This window comes from Podarcis filfolensis (genome assembly GCF_964270895.1).
Source record: "Podarcis filfolensis genome assembly, chromosome: 2".
Lineage (NCBI taxonomy): Eukaryota > Metazoa > Chordata > Lepidosauria > Squamata > Lacertidae > Podarcis > Podarcis filfolensis.
The window spans coordinates 28,333,939-28,351,889 of NC_139605.1; the positions used below are offsets into that span (position 1 = coordinate 28,333,939).

Here is a 17,951-nt window from a genome sequence, read left to right on the forward strand (position 1 = left end):
CCATTCTAAGGAAGATCGACCCCCTTAACTGTAAACCTCTGCACATGTCTAGCCTCTTCTCCTTATATTTCTCATTTTTCGTGTTTACAGGGCTTTTATAAATTTGAAGAGCAAAGCAACAGGGTGGAGAATGAATGCCAGACTCTCAACACACATTCTCGAGCATCTTGCATGCAGGTACTAGTTGACAAAGGGACGCGGGTGGCGCTGTGGCCTAAACCACTGAGCCTCTTGGGCTTGCCGATCAGAAGGTTGGCGGTTTGAATCTGCTCTGCGGTGGTGAGCTCCCATTGCTCTGTCCCAGCTTCTGCCAACCAGCAGTTTGAAAGTATGCTAGTGCAAGTAGATAAATAGATACCGCTGTGGCGGGAAGGTAAACAGCGTTTCCGTGCGCCCTGGTACTCATCATGGTGTTCCATTGCACCGGAAGCGGTTTAATCATAATGGCCACATGATCTGGAAAGCTGTCTGTGGAAAAACGCCGACTTTCTTGGTCTGAAGTGAGATGAGCACCACACCCATAGTCTCCTTTGACTGGATTTAACCATCCAGAGGTCTTTTAGCTTTACTAGTTGACAGAGGAGCTGGAAAAAGAATGGGATTCCCATTTTGCTAAGAGGAGATACAAAGCCTCCTTGCAATCGGAAATAACAGCGTCTATTCCAGACTCACTTTTTTTTAATGTACACCTAAAAGTGTGAAATGCGACTGTTGCAATCAAGCATAAAGCACGGACCATACGTATCGCAGAACTGCCTGCAAATTTGCTAAGGCTTCGTGCCAAACAAACCATCAGTGTCACTCTTAGGTTTTGTTACTGTTACTGTGTTAATGACTGAAATATCCCCTCTTTGACTTCAGTATTTAGTGTCACATCCAGGAATGCCTGTAGTATTTCACTAATATACCTTTTGGTACAAGGGGCTTGTTCCTTGTCCTCTATTTTAAAAGGACAAGGAGAAATCTGTGCATGTGGTATTGACTCTGAACTTGAGGGTACAGTTCTCCCTTCCTTGTAGCTCTTCCTCCCCACCCACCCCTACACTGCCACTAGTTATGCAATTAATGCTCCAGCCACTAAATTGGGAGTAGCTAAAGGTCTGGGCATCTTGCTGGCTAGTGTTTCTCTCTTCACATTGGCAGATTAGTACGCCTCCTCTTGAACATAGTTCCTATTTCTTACATGTCCCACCTTTCCATTACAGATGGATGATGTAATTGACGACATTATCAGTTTGGAGTCAAGTTATAATGAAGAAATCTTTGGTTTAATGGATCCTGCCCTACAAATAGCAAATACGGTACTTGTGTTTATATTCTGTGTTTTGGTGGGGTGTTTGTTTGTTTGTTTTGCTGTTGTATTATTCAGCACCTCTATTTCAGAGTGCCTGTAAGGATGAAAGTTGAGTTTATTTGTTTGTTTAAATGTGGCATGTTTTAACTAGCTGCCTTCCCCAGCTGAAATAGTAATCAGCAATTCAATCTAATCTAAAATAAAGAACAATGCCTGTTTATTGCAAGCAACCATATTGTTGCAAAAGATGGGAGCCTCTACCGCTCCGCTGATCGGTAGCAAGATTCCAGGGGGTTCCAGGCGTTGACCCAGGGTCTCTGTTTCTTTGAGATGCAAGACACAGTGGAGACTGTTGTAGCTTTAAGAAATAGAATTTATTCGCACGTTTACACCTGAGTTTGGATGGCCATCTCAAGAGGGGCTTGTTCCCCACAAGCTGTGCAGCACTGCAGCCCAAGGTATCTTTCCTAACTTCCCTTCACCCAGTCTGCTAAGATGGTTCTCTCTTTGTCCTCCCACTCCTCCTTCTTCCCAGCACACCTTGCTAAAAACACTCTTTTCCTGTCACCTCAGACAGCAGTACCCCAACAGCTTGGCAACCACTGTCTGCCCAGACCAGTGGATTTCTCATAAAAGGCCACCAACCCCTTTTGTCATGTTAATGAATTGGCTTATCCCTAGCTAGCTAAGTGAAGATGCCTGGGCTTTCTGATCCTAAATGGAATGCAACAGCACTTGGCTTAGTTTTAATTAGCCAGCCTTTGCTTGCTTCATGAATTTATGAGTTTGCTCAAATTTCAGCTCTTTACTGACCCTAGAGATTATGGCGAGCCTGGTCCTCCCCATTTTCATAACAATAATTATTTATTTGATAGAATTATGTGTTCCTTTGTTTTCCTACCAACAAAATGGTAGTTGAAACAGCAACGCCTAGGACAGGCCTTGATGACCTATTGACTAGGGATACTGGCCCTGTGTGCGATAAGTAGAAGGGACTGGATTCAAGAGTAACACCAAGTCTCAGTAAGTTTCATCCTCTAGAAACACACAGCCACAATTCATGCAGTGTTTTGCCTGAAACAAGTTGTAATATCCAGGATAAGTTAACCTTGCTTCGGAAGTGCATTGCCTTTCCCTAAGAGTTGTTTGCATTTTCAGTCTTAACATTATCAGTGGTAAGATGTCTGGGCTCCTAAACAGGAGGTATGCAAAATCCCTGCAGAGGAAGTAGCTTGCCTGCAGCCTATAAATAGTTCTACACTCAGAGAGAGAACAAAGATTCTGTTGTTTTGCAGCAAAGGTTTAGCCCCTGTTTGTTACATTGCAAGCTGTGCTCAATTGCTACTCAAGCATCTACAGAGATCATTAAAGTGCCATTTACATTAGGAGCATGAAATGCGAGCATTATATACTTCTGCACTGGCCCTTCATCTCTGTCATAAATCTCATTTAAGGTCACAAGTGGCTGCACGGAGACATCACATTAAACCATGTTTTTTCATGATTGGAACCAGACAAAGTGTGTGTATGGGGGGCTGCATAGGAGCCAACCCTTAGGGACTGAGTGGGCTTTGTCCACCCCAATAAAATATGAGGGGGCCATCCCCCAAAGTTGATGGACATTGCCATTGAAGTGGTGTGCATGTACCACATCGTGTGATCAATTATTCAGGGTGGGGCTTGCCTGCCTCCTCCTCCAATATTTTATTCAAGTTGGCACTCTTGGGTGACTGGAGATTGGAAACTTTCACTTCTGTTTTTGATTAACCATGGTTTAGTGTTATGCCGGAAACCTAAACTGTGGATAGGTTTACCTAGTGGTTTGCTGGAACCTGCCTTCCAATTTCTTGGAAAATTAATTCTCCTCCAAAATTTGCTTCTATTCCCCCTGTCCCTTTCTTTGGGCACCCACCTTTACAATTTTGGTGGGTGCATGCTCAAGCTTGCCTTACTCTTGAGAAGAGGCTGTAGGTGGTGTGGGTGTTTTTCCTTTCATTGCACTTCCTTATCTGAAAAAGCCCCGTGAATGCGACCCCTGTGCCTCAAGCCACTTAGAACCATCTAGACCTTTATAGAACAAACACAGCACATTGAATTGTGCCCAGAAACCCAAGGGGAACCAGTGAAGTTTGCACTCTGAGCAGCCCACTCTTAAGCTGTGTTCTGAACCAGCTGCTGTTTCTGAGCATGCACCCGGTATCTCCTTATCCATACGTAGTATGGATCAGGGCTGGCCCAAAATGTTTTGTCACCTGAGGCAAATCACAAAGTGGCACCCACTAGGGAAGAATAGGCGATTGAAGTTCTACATCAGAAACAAGGAGGGGAATGAAGATCTGCATGGGGATCAGCTGCCCCTATGGACCCTGCCACCTGAGCTGGTTGCCTCGCCTTGCCTCATGGGAGGGCCGGCCCTGGTATGTGTCCTGTGCAGAATTGCCTTAGCAAGTGGCCAACAGTGCAAAAAGTGTTAGCCGTCATTTTGCTTCAGTTTTCTGCATCCAAGGGTCTCGTATGGGACACTGGAAATAATCCGTACCCTCCGTTGTCTCCCTCTCCCCCAGTTACCTGTCTCCGGCAATCTTGTGGACCTCTATGGCAATCAAGGCATGCCTCCCCCCGGACTCAACATCAGCAACTCTTGTCCTGCCAACCTTCCTAATATAAAAAGGGAACTCACAGGTAACTTAGAACAGTATGTTTCAAAATGTGCATTTTCTGATAAAGGTGTTCCTAGGAACTTAAGAATTCTGCTGAACCTATAAATTACCGGTAATACATTTATACCGGGAACATTGGATGCTGAACCAGGCCAGTGGTTTACCTTGCTCAGTATGGCCTATTCTGACTGGCAACAGCTTTCCAAAGTTTCCGTGTTTTCTAGCCTCACCTGGAGATCCCATTTATTGAGCCGCCTGCACGGAAAGCAAATATTCTGCCACTGAACTACAGCCCTTTCCAAATCAAAACCCTGCTGGACCAGACAGCTCGGCATCCTTTCCCCAGGTGTTAAAAGTGCTTCAAGTCAGTCGGTGCTTTGAGTTTACACATCGGGCACATTTTTAATCCATAACGTATGAAGCACCGCAAGGATGCAGATGTCTATAAGCTGCGGATTCCAGCTTTTAAGAAGAACATTGGTTGCGATGGAAAAGAATTGGGCTGCTGCTTGATGTATATTTCAAAGGAGAAAAGACCAGCGTTGCAAGCATGTCATTTTATTTTAGGGTATCGAAGTACAAAGCATCTCAGGATGCTGTGTAACAGACAGTGGACACTTAGGGGTGCCATCTACCAATCTGCCACAGAAGTGTACAGTGGTACCTCGGGTTAAGTACTTAATTCGTTCTGGAGGTCCGTTCTTAACCTGAAACTGTTCTTAACCTGAAGCACCACTTTAGCTAATGGGGCCTCCTGCTGCCGCCACGCTGCCGGAGCACGATTTCTGTTCTCATCCTGAAGCAAAGTTCTTAACCTGAGGTACTATTTCTGGGTTAGCGGAGTCTGTAACCTGAAGTGTATGTAACCTGAAGCATATGTAACCCGAGGTACCACTGTAATTGCAGTGGAGATGCAATGAGCACGGTCAAGGAGAAGGAAATCGAGCAAGCATACATTGGGGGGCGGGCAGGAATTAAGGGAATAAGGAGAAACTTTGACAATAAAACTTATTTTGTTGTTGGGCTCACTATGGCTGGCCTTAATGGTTGCCATTCTTACTTCTGCCATTCATACTACATAGCGGTGGAAAGACTCGATGATTGTAGATCATTGAATCTGTGAAGACGGTGCTGGTCAGATCCATGGCAAATGGGCAGTTAGACGCTTGCCTTTTTAAATAATCTTTTAAGTTGCTCAAGGTTAGACCGTATCCCGAAGCAGTTCACATAGTGTACTCTGAAAATAAATGATCCTGTGTTGAAACGTGAAATGTCAAGTTCTCTCAGAAAGTTCATTGTACTAGTCACATTGTACCGAGCTGCAGTTGCATCTATGAATGGATGGGACAAGTCATGAGTGCAGAGCAGCGCTTCCATAATGTCTACCATTTGCCTGTTTTATTTAACGAAGGAAAAATAACAAGACTCGCAGCAGGCAAAGATAATGCACCATTGTGTTGTATGCAGCATCAGCAAGGAGATGCTGCTTTTGTTCATTATTTTGTTTTTATAATAAAGGGCCCTGTATTGCCCTAACTTGGAACGTAAACCAAAAGTGGCCTACACAAAAGATGTACTATACATTTTGTGTGCCTGACCTTCATAAACTTGTTAACTCCTGCATACGTTGCCCTTTCTAGTTTGGTTTTCATATTTAGGCGCAAGAGATGTTGGCTTTATTTCACTGCAGAAAGCAATGGCTTCCATGGAAAAGGACAAGAGCTTTAATACCCCTGGTTTCACTGCTGTCTAAAGGGAAAATGTTACTTCAGTACCTTGTCCACTTGGAAAACTTATTCACCAACGACTAGTAGCCATGTGCCTGGCCCTGAAAGTTTATGTTCCAAACTTGTTAATCTTCCAGCCTGCACCAATATTTAGGATGGGGCGTACTAAATAGTACTGCGTGATAATATTCTGTGATAGTAAACAAGAAGCATTGCAAGGGTCTTGTGCTGATGCTGCATGCAAAAAGTGCATGTGAAATGTGTGAATGTTTTCTTAGCTTAGCGCTGCCTTTCTTACATATCTCTAATTCTAATTACTTCGTTAACATGCATAGCATGTGTATTTCCAACAGAGTCAGAGGCGAGAGCGCTGGCCAAAGAGAGACAAAAGAAAGACAATCACAATTTGAGTAAGTTTCTTGTTTTTCATTATTTAATTTGTGAAAATAGGGGTTTAATATTCGCACATCATGTTCTGGAATTACCTTTACCACACAGTCCGTATTGAAATAGGTTAAATTTGCCCTCTTAATTCCTGGGTACTTCCAGATGAGTGTATATTGTAAGAACAGTTCTCATCAGCCATGCAGGGGGTTTTTTTGGGGGGGGGGTTGCAGCAACATCACATACCTTCCTCTATTCTCCCCTACCCTTTAATTTGGATTTTCCCTTTCCAGGGAAAATCGAGTACAGTGGTGCCCCGCAAGACGAACGCCTCGCAAGACGAAAAACCCGCTAGACGAAAGGGTTTTCCGTTTTTCGATGCGCTTCGCAAGACGAATTTCCCTATGGGCTTCCTTCGCAAGACGAAAGCCCATAGGGAAATCTCCAGGACAGCGGGGAAGCGCAGCGCGTCTTCCCCGCTGTCCTCGGACCTCCTCCTCCGGCTGGCGGTGGGGCGGAAAGACCTCCTCCCGCCGCCAGCCTTCGGAAGGCTCCTCCGAAGGCTGGCGGTGGGGCGGAGAGACCTCCTCCCGCCGCCAGCCTTCGGAAGGCTCCTCCGAAGGCTGGCGGTGGGGCGGAGAGACCTCCTCCCGCCGCCAGCCTTTGGAAGGCTGCTCCGAAGGCTGGCGGCGGGAGGAGGTCTCTCCGCCCCACCGACAGCCTTTGGAAGGCTGCTCCGAAGGCTGGCGGTGGGGCGGAGAGACCTTCTCCCCGCGCCAGCCTTCGGATGGCTGTCCTGAAGACTTGCGGTGGGAGGAGGGCTTTCCTCCCCACCGCCAACATTCAGAATGCTGTTCTGAATGTTGGCGGTGGGGAGGAAAAAACCTCCTCCCACCGCAAGCCCCGGGAACAGAGGAGAAGCGCTGCGCGCCTTCCCCTCTGTTCCCGTACCTGTCCTGAAGGCTTGCGGTGGGGAGAAAAGCCCTTCTCCGCACCGCCAGTCTGGCAAGTGGTCTCCATAGGAATGCATTAATTGATTTTCAATGCATTCCTATGGGAAACCGTGCTTCGCAAGACGAAAAACTCGCAAGAAGAAAAAACTTGCGGAACGAATTAATTTCGTCTTGCGAGGCACCACTGTAAGTTTAAAATAACCAAAACTCTTTGCAGATTAGGCCCCCATCTAGAAGCAAAACTCACCCATTTCCACAATGCTTGTGCAGTTGAAATTCCAGTGCCTTCTACTTTGCACAATTTTTGGTCAGCCAAGTGCCTTGCTGAAGACGATGTAATTCTGAAGGATCTTCAAATGCAAGTCACAGAAGCCTTAGAATCAGCGGTTCTCAACCTGTGGGTCCCCAGATGTTGCTGGACTACAACTTCCATCATCCCTGTGCTCTGGCCTTGCTAGCTAAGGGTGATGGGAATTGTATTTCAACAACATCTGGGGACCCACAGGTTGAGAAAGGCTGCCTTAGATGCTACCTAGAGATCCTTGAAGAATTTGGATGCAAACTGACCTCACAGATCAGTGTGCAAATCAGACCTTGGCAAACCACTGGTGCTCGTACTTCCCAAATGTCCCAACACAGTTCTCAGCTCAAAAACCATATCAAAAGTGAGGATTCTTGCAGAAAAATGGCATAACAGACCTGGGCTTGGTTCAATAATTCCTCCGATTTCCACTCATAGGAGGCTTCTGCAGGAAGAAGGAATAAAATATGCTTGTTGCCCTTCCTCTGCATCCTGTGCCTCTCTGGGAATTCTCAGTAACATTATAGGAGGGGCTATGGGGCACTATAGAGGGAAAGGATTATCAATGAACTGCATCCTCCTGTCCTCATGTGGGAGCCTCTGCTGGATCTCAGTCATTTCTAGGAATGGAAACAACCCTTCCATTCATGGAATGGACACCAACCTCCTGACTGGGAAAACAGAATTTGATAGGACCAAGTTTGAATTTAGACAATGCTTGGGGATGTGTAATCTTACCAGAAAAGAGGGTCTGTGGTTTAGGAAAACATTGGGTATGTGGCTAAAGCAAAACAAGATTAGTCTTGTTCATCTTTAGTCATAGATTAAAAACCAGTAAAGGATAATAAGCATGTGCTGGTCAGTTCTAAAAGATTTCCTCCAATACCCTTCCTAGGTCGCTCAGATTAATCAGCAGAACTTTCCACTAACTTCCCATGGGGGAGTTGGATGATGTGCTTGGAAAACAGATGTGGCCTCAGACTTTTGTGGCAATTAAAAAAAGAGCAGAATGAGGTTTCTTCCTTTCTTCTTGCTCTTTAATCAATGCATCTCTGTGTCCCATCTCTACTTAAGTAAAATTCTTATATCTGCAGTTGTATTTTGCAAGATGCTTTTGACAATTATGTTACCTTTTGGACTGTCGCTGATTACTAATTTGTTTTGATTCCTTAAAAGTTGAACGAAGACGACGATTCAATATTAACGATCGTATAAAAGAACTTGGCACTTTGATACCCAAGTCGAACGACCCGTAAGTACTGTCAATGTCCTAGAACGGGTTATCAAATGCAAGGGGTGAAATTCTTTTGAGAAATTAGTGGATGTTCCTTATGCTCTGGAATACTGTTGTGACATAGGGCATTTAATCCAGCTGCATTTAATCCAACTGCATTGCCAGTTCTATGAACATGTTTAACTATTAAACATAACCTGGGTTCCTCAAAACTTACAGGGAAAGGCAACATCAGCCACCCAACAAAATAGTGGATAGTAGTCAAAGTTTTGCTCAGGGTAGAGCTATTGAAATTAATGGACCTAACTTAGTCCAAAGCCGAGATTCACCAGGATAAGCAAGTTAATATGCATTGGATTTCCTGCTCAGCCGACCAACTCCCAGTGCAGCCAAGTTATGCTCTCCTTGTCTCACCTGCTGAGCCAGGCCAGTAGCCCTTATGCTGACGTGAGCCCTGAAAAATGGGCATTGCTGGAGAGGGGCAGGGGGGCTTAGGTTGGATCCTAACTTGGCAGAAGTTCTCCCCTGGAAAAAGGGTGGTGTAAGTCAAACTCTGTTTTAAATTCTTGCTTTCCTTCTGCCAGGCTTTGGTGCCAGGCTCAACTGGCAGCAGCACTGCTCCTGAATGGAGTTTGGATCTGCTGGCTTAACTTTAACTGGCATAAATTACACTGGCTTCCTTTACCTAGGATGGCTCCTTAAACCATGTTCATTAGTTTCAGTGGGTCTACTCTGAGTTAGTTGAATACCATTGCCTGCTGCTGCTTTACATACCAAGCACAAAAGCAATGTAAAGGTAAGGTAAAGGGACCCCTGACCGTTGGGTCCAGTTATGACCGACTCTGGGGTTGTGGCGCTCATCTTACTTTATTGGTCGAGGGAGCCAGTGTACAGCTTCCGGGTGATGTGGCCAGCATGACTAAGTCGCTTCTGACGAACTAGAGCAGCGCATGGAAACGCTGTTTACCTTCCCGCTGGAGCGATACCTATTTATCTACTTGCACTTTGGCTGCTTTCGAACTGCTAGGTTGGCAGGAGCAGGGACTGAGCAACGGGAGCTCACCCCGTCGCAGGGATTCAAACCGCCGACCTTCTGATCGGCAAGTCCTAGGCTCTGTGGTTTAACCCACAGCGCCAACCGTGTCCCTTCAAAAGCAATGTAGGTCTGCCTAAAAGAACAGAAGGCGACTTTCCTATGAGAAACCATTGATTAGCCCCGCTTCCCAGCAAAACCCCAAAAAGTAGGCTTTGTTATTATGTTGTTTGAGTGCAAACCTATTAAATCCTCACTTTTTTTTTAAAAAAAAGATGGATTACACTAAAATGGAGCATATTAATGTAAATGCATTTTCAGTATTACAAATGTCTCCCCCTGCCATCCCCTCAATGCTGCTTCTTTACAGATTTGATTATTCACATTCCATCTTGCAGGGACATGCGTTGGAATAAGGGAACTATTTTAAAGGCCTCTGTGGACTACATCCGCAAGTTGCAAAGAGAACAGCAACGTACAAAAGAACTAGAGAACAGACAAAAGAAACTGGAACATGCCAACAGGCACCTTTTGCTCAGAATACAGGTTTGCTGATTAATGCATAAATATAATGGCACTTCAGATGTGTGTGTGTGTGTGTGTGTTTTCCAGATTGCTCCCTTAATATTAGTCTGCCCTGAAACAGCAATCATAAGAACTACATTCAAATGATCATATTTCAGGCAATGTAGGATGAGCCTTTTGCTTGTGCATCCATCTCTTTCTCCTCTCCCATTGTGACACAGCAGAATGAAATGAAGACGTTTCAATTAACCATAGTTTCCTGTTTCGTCCAAACTGGAAACAATGGTCACCACTTTCAGAACAAACCAGGGGTTGAGCCACAAAGGCTTATGCACATCTTGCATGGTTAAGACAAGATATGACCATCCAGGTGCAGTCAGCAAGGCAACATGGAAATAGTTTCCAGTAGGCAGAATATGTGCTTTCTAAACGGATACAGTATTCAGGACCAGCCCTAAAATTTCCTCACACCTTATTCAACTACCCCAGCCAGCATGGCCTGTGGTCCGGAATGATGGGGGTTGGCAAGAGTGCCAGTTTGGCCGCAGGTGTCTGGGGCCACGGGCTTTGTGGGTGCCCAGCCCCTTAATGGGGAATTTTGTGGGTGCTCAGGCACCCAGGGCTCCAGCGAGCTGGCACCTATCGGGGTTGGAGTTCGACAGCATCTGGAGGGCACTACATTACAGATACGGAACATCTTAATAAACCACCAACACATAAAACAGAATCCTTGCAGGGAAAAGTTGCCCTGCTGAATGATTTCATAAAATAAAGAGATCTAAAAGGGTTTAGATAGAACTGTGGCTCAGGGGAAGAGAGCAACTTCAGTGAAGGGGCGTTTCCCTCATTCCCACTTCCTCTCACATGCACTGTGTTCTGTAACCAAGGAGATAGAAGTCATGGCCTCATTCTCTGCGACACCAGGCAGTGCTCCAGAAGTGCAAGTGTGGGAAGCAATGTGTACTTCCCTATACCTGAATGGTAAAGGAGGTCTCGGATTATTTATTTACATTTTGTTTATATATTAAACATGCTTAGGCTCATCCTTCTACCTAGAGATCAGAATGGGCTACAATGCAGGAGAGCATAACAAGTGTACTGTACGATATGAATGGGTGGACCTGTCAGTTTTGGTTTCTCTCCATTTCCCCCACATCAGTTTCTCATTTAAAGCGCGCGCACACACACACACACCCTCATGAAAATTCATCAGCCTTTTTGTGCCTATTTCTCCTAATAGACACATTTTTGTACACAGCTCTGCCTAATATATACACATTTTGGCAAAACAGCTTCTCTAATAAACTGGGTGTTTGTATGTTGTTTTCACTATATATGCGTATCCAGGCACACGTTACCCTAGTTATGTGCAATTTGTACACATTACTTGGCACTGCAAAATTCAGAGAAGGGAAGATTTCGAAGGATGACTGCCTTTTGGTTTGTGCGTCATTTTGCAAAGTGTGACTTAGGTAGATGTGCCTTTAAATGTGAACTGAACAGAACTTCTCCCCCGTTTGTATCACAAAAGCATCAGGAACATTTTTTTAAAAGGCAATAGTATGCATATTAGCTTCACTTTGAGGCCATTGTGTCAAACTGTAACGCAGAAGGTTGAATCCAACCAAGTCACTGTGGAAGCAACTTCCTCTCCCTCCAAGCCTCCCTACCTCAAGCTCTGATCTAGAGGGTTGTGGCCGCATCCAGTGTAGATTTAGGGGGCAGGCACACAGGAGGAGGAGAAGGAGGGCATTGTGTGGTCATTCCACTTGTGCCATGACTTTGTAGGGTGGAGCTCAGAGAATGCGGCAGTAAGCAACAGTGGCGAATAGCCACTGGCAACATGGCAAACCTTTACAAAGTAAATCAAGCCAAGCTTCTGCTCCTTTTCAGCAGAGTGAAACTTATACAACGAAAATTGCAAATACCAGTGCAAATATCAACATCCAGGGACAGTTTTTTGTTTGTGTGCTAGTCTGGTTCCCAGCCTGGTTGCCCTCCCCACCACTCACACACACAGAACAGGTATTTTAAAACAAGCAGATACAGTCAGCATAACATGATGTCGGGGACTGGACTGAGGAGGAATGGTGGGAACCCCCCCCCTTCCTGAACCTTCCGGAGAAGAGGAAGACGGTATAGAATTACAACAGTGGTTTGCAGAAGGTCATAGATTAGAGGAGAGACACTGGGAAATATTGGGAGAGCAGCAAGAAGAAGAAACACCAGGGGAGAGATAGCTGACAGACTCAGTGACTTTAGACAGCATTCCTGACACCCTTCTCAGGACCCGGCGTGTTTTGAGAGTAGTAGAACAAAAAGCTCAGAGGCAGAAAGCACAGATAAGCCGGCGCTTATCTGACGTAGAATAGAAGAAATTCCCTGAAGCCTGACACATGGATTTAATGGTCTATTTTGCAGGGAAGTGTCCATTTTCAGAGTTGCCATTTCTTAATTCATAATTGTTCTTCAAACACGTTTATTGTTCTGCATGGTTCTCCACCACAGGAACTTGAGATGCAGGCTCGAGCACACGGACTCTCTATCGTGCCGTCCACAGGCCTTTGCTCGCCCGAGATGGTGAACCGGCTCATCAAGCAGGAGCCTGCCGTCGACAACTGCAGCCAAGAGGTCCTGCAGCGCCACCCCGACCTGTCTTGCACAACCACTCTCGACCTTACCGACGGCACCATCACTTTCAACGACAGCCTGGCCAATGTGACTGAGTCAGCTGCCGGCACTTATGCTGTCCCTACGAAAATGGGCTCCAAACTGGAAGACATCTTGATGGACGATACCCTTTCTCCTGTCGGGGTGACCGACCCGCTCCTTTCCTCATTGTCTCCTGGGGCGTCGAAAACAAGCAGCCGAAGGAGCAGCGTGAGCATGGAGGAATCTGACCACGCTTGCTAGTGAATGCAAATTAGAAAGGCTCTTCGTGGACTTCTTTGTTTCTTGATCAGTAGATTAAGTAATTTGCTCTGTTTTCTTAATAACTATCTTTTAATATAAACCTTCAAATAGCCCAGTGTATGTGACTTTTTTAATGTTTGCAGAGACTTGTATATTTTATTTTAAAACTACCAATGCTTCCAAAGTATTGTACTGCATCTGTGAACCAGATTCGCCAAGAGCTCCAAAGTGAGCTCATGTCTACTTGAAAGCAATAGAGTTAGACTGATCGCCAAGTCCATGATCCACAAAAGGTGAAACTTCCTGCATAACTGTAAATGATACCCATTGACGTGGAAATGAAACGTAGAAGAATGTAAAGAAACCAAAAAAAGGACTAGCTTTGTAAAACTATTTTTTTGTGTTGACTTAATAGTGCCTCCTTTTAAAGATACAGTACTTGTTAATCCAATTTAATCTTTCCCAAGGCATTAAATATAATATGTATGTCAGCGGGTCACCTGTACAGAAATTAACTCATGGTGATCTTGAACAAAGTACAAGCTAGAATGAAGTAGGGAGAGACACAGAGAGATATTTAATGACATTGGCATGTGGTTATTTTTGTTCTGGTCTCTGGTGAGTGGACAACCTTCTAAATCATGGTTCAGGGTGTGTTTTTTTAAGAAATCACTTTTAATCATGGTAAGAAATCTATACTGGTATTTTAACAATGCAAGACTGGTGAATATTTCAAGCTCTTAACAAAAAAATCTTAGTACCTTCTGTCAATTGGATATAACCAATTGGATTTTGGTTTTTTTTAATTGCATTGTACAGTTACCTGATTTGCATGAATTTTTCACTTTTTTTTCCATTCTGAGTACATTTGTATTTTATTTGTAAGAAAATGCCTCTAGTTATCACAATGATTTTATTTTTAACATTTTAAAACCCCACAAAGGGGGTTGTTCTGCATTCTTTGTACACACTTCAAAGTAAGCTTTTGTGCAGGTTCCTGTCTTTTCAAGAGTGGTTTTGTGACTATTTTATATATTACAGTCTCACTTGGAAGAAATGTTTTGACACCGACAGAGCTTTAAATCACAGTACAGATTTAGGTCTAGTTAACAAGACGATGCTCTGCGTTTAAAAAAACATAAAAGGAAAAAGGAAAAAAAAAACCAACCCCAAACTTAACGTATTTATTTTTAGTGATACAGGACAAATAGAAATATGCTTGAGAAACATGGTTGCTATATCCTTTAGTGCGCTGTTAGATTTTTCAGGTTGAAAGAGGATTTTACTATATCTGCAGGTATTAACTGTTACTTGATCCCAATGTTGTCAAGTTTAACCATGCAACAGTGTTGTTGTGAGAGCATGTTCCGTGCATTATCTTCTCCAGCGTAGTCCTATGCAATAACAGTAGTGATACTTGTATGATTGTCATGCCTAAATATTTTATACAGTGGTTGTGTGGTCTTACCAGTTGAGCAAGTGATTGGCTTCCTGCCCTAGCAGACACCCAGCTGACTTGCAAATGGCAGGGAAGCATATCTCATTCAGAGTGAAGTGCCTTAAATTTAGCCGTAGTCTCCGTGAACTAGCACTGACTGAAGTGTGCGACCCAAGACAGTTTGGGAGGAGGGGATTGCTGATGGTGGCTGATGGGTGGGGCACAGCGCTCATGACGTGAAGCAAGAGCACCCAAATCTTTCACCCAAGCCTGTGCGAATTCTGACACTATTTCTTGGACTTCTTTTCTGTTCCAGCTTTGTATCTGTGCTTTGGAAACCCGAGCTATAGGCAGCTGATAGTTCTTCAGAACGCTAGGGTGAAAGCATGGTGACAATCAGGATATGTTAAGGTAGACGAGCCTCAAAAGCAAACAGCTGCTGTATAGTTTGGTTAAACATCTGTGAAACCACTAAGGCCAAATCATGCTCCTTTGTAAGTGCACCACTAACTTGGGGGAGCAAGACCTGGGCCTCATCTTTGCAACGCCAAGAGTCCACATAGACCTGCCTTCCCTAAGTTGGCTCCCTCCAGATGTTTTGGACTACAACTTGCATCAACCAGCATGGAGTTGTAGACTAAAACACCTGGGGTGCACCAGATTGGGAAAGGCCATTGTAGACAAAAAAAGAGAGAGAGAAATAATCAGAGGTGGGAACTCTGGTTTGAAGGAACAGGAAGGCATTTTCTCCTAACCTCAAAATATCTTCCAACTCAACAACTGCATGTGGTAGGGGCCCCCCTCCATTTTGACTATTATCTGGCCAGTGATAATGGTCACAGGTGACTGTTAATGTAGGAGTCAAAATTCGAACTGCCTTAGTGCTGACAGCGCAGTCCTAACCATGCCTGCTTAGAAGTAAGTTCCAACTGAATGGTGCTTACTCCCAGGTAAGCGTGATTGGGATTGCAGTGTTAGCTTTCACAGCGAGTAAAGAATCCTGACCTGTTTCTTCTTTCTTTCTTTGGCGATCATTCGTAGCCGAGTAAGATTGTCTTCCATAAACACTGTTTCAACAATGAGTCTGTAAGTGACTGTGGAGGCAAGTGGGTGTTTGGCCCATCATTAGCAATGTGGTGCAAGTTACAGCTCATGAAAGGTTTGTCGCCATCTACAAGCGATGGAGTACTTGTGGTCTTCCAGATGTTCCAGCTCCCATCTTACTGGACCTCTAGTCATGCTAATGGAGCTGGAATCTAAGAACATCTGGAGGACTGCAGGTTCCTGAGGCATACTAGCAGCTGGAAGCTAGTTAGAATTTCATTGTGGAAAGGAAGCTTATTCCGCCCCCCCCCCGGTACGGGAGAACTGGGTTCAAATTTTATCCCAGTCTGCTTCAGTGAAGTCTTGATCCTTAACAATGCAAGTGGCCTGTATCTTTAGAAGTAAAAAAGTAGAGAACTACAGCTGTGTGTACCCTGTACATACTAGCTTTTCTAGATATTGGCTTCTTTTTTTAACTTCAATGCAAACCATGTAAAATATGCACATTAGGCAAGCTTACATATTTGCTTGTTTTGCACAATCTATTATGTTTCATTTGTCATTGGGTCAAGGTGTCTGCTTTAAGTGGGCTCAGACCTAGCCCCATCCCTGCTCCTCAGAACACTGGACATCCTTTCTCAGGCTTCAGGCATTATTTATTTTTTCACACTGTCAAGCCTGTCTTTGCACAGCAAGGACTAGAAACTTGCTTTTAACAACGATAACAACAGCAGCCTAAGATTTTTTAGGATGCTTTGCATCATGTTTAGGTACCATATTTTGTGATTGCAAATACAAAGCCCTGATTATAGTAGTAATAACAAATGAGACATAGCGCAAATGTTCAGTTGAGAAAAGCTTTTTTGCCAGGGTTTGACTCAGCAGTGTTTTTGGGTCAAGAAATAAAGGTTTAGTGTACCACTTGGGTCCTGATAAAATTGAACCCTACTCTGTGACTGAATTGCAAGCGTGCGTTGCCATGGCACATTGGGAAATGCAAACTTCCTAGTTGAGGTTTCTCTTCGATCAGATTTATGGCTCTTTTCAGCTGGATCATGCGTTTCCAAAATCCCTTGGGCTTTCTCAACATTGCACGTCAACATTCTCCTTGGTTACTTTGTTTTTTTCTCTCCTCAAATTATGTTTGGAGCCCCTCTGTTTTTAAGGTGGAGTTTTCATATCACCCACATTGAAATCTCTTGGAGTGAGTAGGACTTCCAGAATTGCAAGCCTGGAATTAAGGTCTTGAATGAAGCCGTTTTATTTGTTTAATTTTGAACCAAGAGCTGCAGAACTGTTAGGCCTTAAAGTGTGGTGCTTCTACCGGGGAAGAGATGCTGGAGACACTTGCTAAGTGGTAGGAAATCATGGAGCGTGTGGCTGTTCTGATATTTCTTCAAACCACAATGATTACACAAGCCCAGATGCCAAAACCGGGGAGCGAATCATGACACGGCTAGCTAGGTAACACAGAGTACCAAGCAATTTTAACTGTTGCCAAAACCATGCAAGATATATTAGTGCCATGAACATGTTCCTTACTACTTTTAGATAGATAGATAGATAGATAGATAGATAGATAGATAGATAAAGCAATATTAACTCTGATGCCTATAAAGCCTTTAGGAAGCATATATGGAGAAAAATAAACAAAGCAAAGCACAAAATAATGCACTTACCATTTTTATTTTTATTTTTTTGGACATAAAATGCACTGGTGAAAAATGGAAATTGATGGTATCAAAGGCCTCTGTATCTTGAAAAAGTGACATAAATGACTGCCTCTTGTTCTGGATGCTTAGTACCATGCTGTTAGTGATCTTTTCACCTGCTGTCGGCCACAGCAATAAGTTGTGTATGGTCCATCGCACTGTAAATTATGGATCAATATTAATGTAAGCCAATTAAATAATTTGAACTGTTCCTAATAGATGGATTAAAGTGTTTGGTTTTTCGCACAACGGCTACATAATTTGTGCACAGTGCAAATGAAATACTTAGCGTTGTGTGAACCAATGGACTGTGTTTCCAGCTTTGTGTGAGTTTGTGTGACAAAGGAAGCATCGGGCTGAAGAAGAAGGGACCAGCTTTTGTTCCTGCACCATCTTTCCTGTGATTTCTTGACACTGTCTCTTTGGCATCCATTTAGTCTTCCCTTGGATCCATTTAACTGACAACTCAGCACACCGTGCAGAACCTTTCTCTCGCAATCCTTTTTATTTATAATATTTGAATGCAGTATATGCTGGTAACGCTTTTAAAGTTCACACTTGAGTTTGCCGTGTGTGAGGGTGCTAGCCTTCTGCCTAAGCAGCTGCTTGCACCCCTCCCACTCCCAAATTATCCAGACCCTTCGAGTATCCTGATTTAGTCGGGACATCATGGATCGGCAGAAGCCGCCCCAGCTTCTGTTCCCAATCCTGAATTTCCTGATTTTGGTCCCTC

The 17,951-nt window shown here is 44.2% G+C and overlaps 1 protein-coding gene and 1 long non-coding RNA gene across 11 annotated transcripts in view; both read left to right on the forward strand.

Annotated features, from left to right (window-relative positions):
• Positions 1-17,434, forward strand: part of MITF (melanocyte inducing transcription factor) — a 137,576-nt gene extending 120,142 nt beyond the window's left edge. For 6 of the 10 annotated variants that reach the window (XM_083601654.1, XM_083601655.1, XM_083601658.1 and 3 more), the window contains 7 exons: positions 91-177; positions 1,206-1,301; positions 3,859-3,976; positions 6,017-6,091; positions 8,496-8,571; positions 9,985-10,132; positions 12,620-17,434. In XM_083601654.1, coding sequence (XP_083457780.1) covers positions 91-177; positions 1,206-1,301; positions 3,859-3,976; positions 6,017-6,091; positions 8,496-8,571; positions 9,985-10,132; positions 12,620-13,024 — 1,005 coding nt within the window. In that variant the 3' untranslated portion in view covers positions 13,025-17,434. The remainder of the gene's footprint in view (positions 1-90; positions 178-1,205; positions 1,302-3,858; positions 3,977-6,016; positions 6,092-8,495; positions 8,572-9,984; positions 10,133-12,619) is intronic. The other 4 variants (XM_083601657.1, XM_083601656.1, XM_083601661.1 and 1 more) reach the window with 1 other exon arrangement.
• LOC310757428 lies at positions 6,101-8,480 on the forward strand. Its single transcript, XR_014545196.1, has 3 exons — positions 6,101-6,373; positions 7,210-7,404; positions 7,524-8,480. It is a non-coding gene; the product is annotated as an uncharacterized lncRNA (long non-coding RNA).
• Positions 17,435-17,951: the final 517 nt, after the last annotated feature.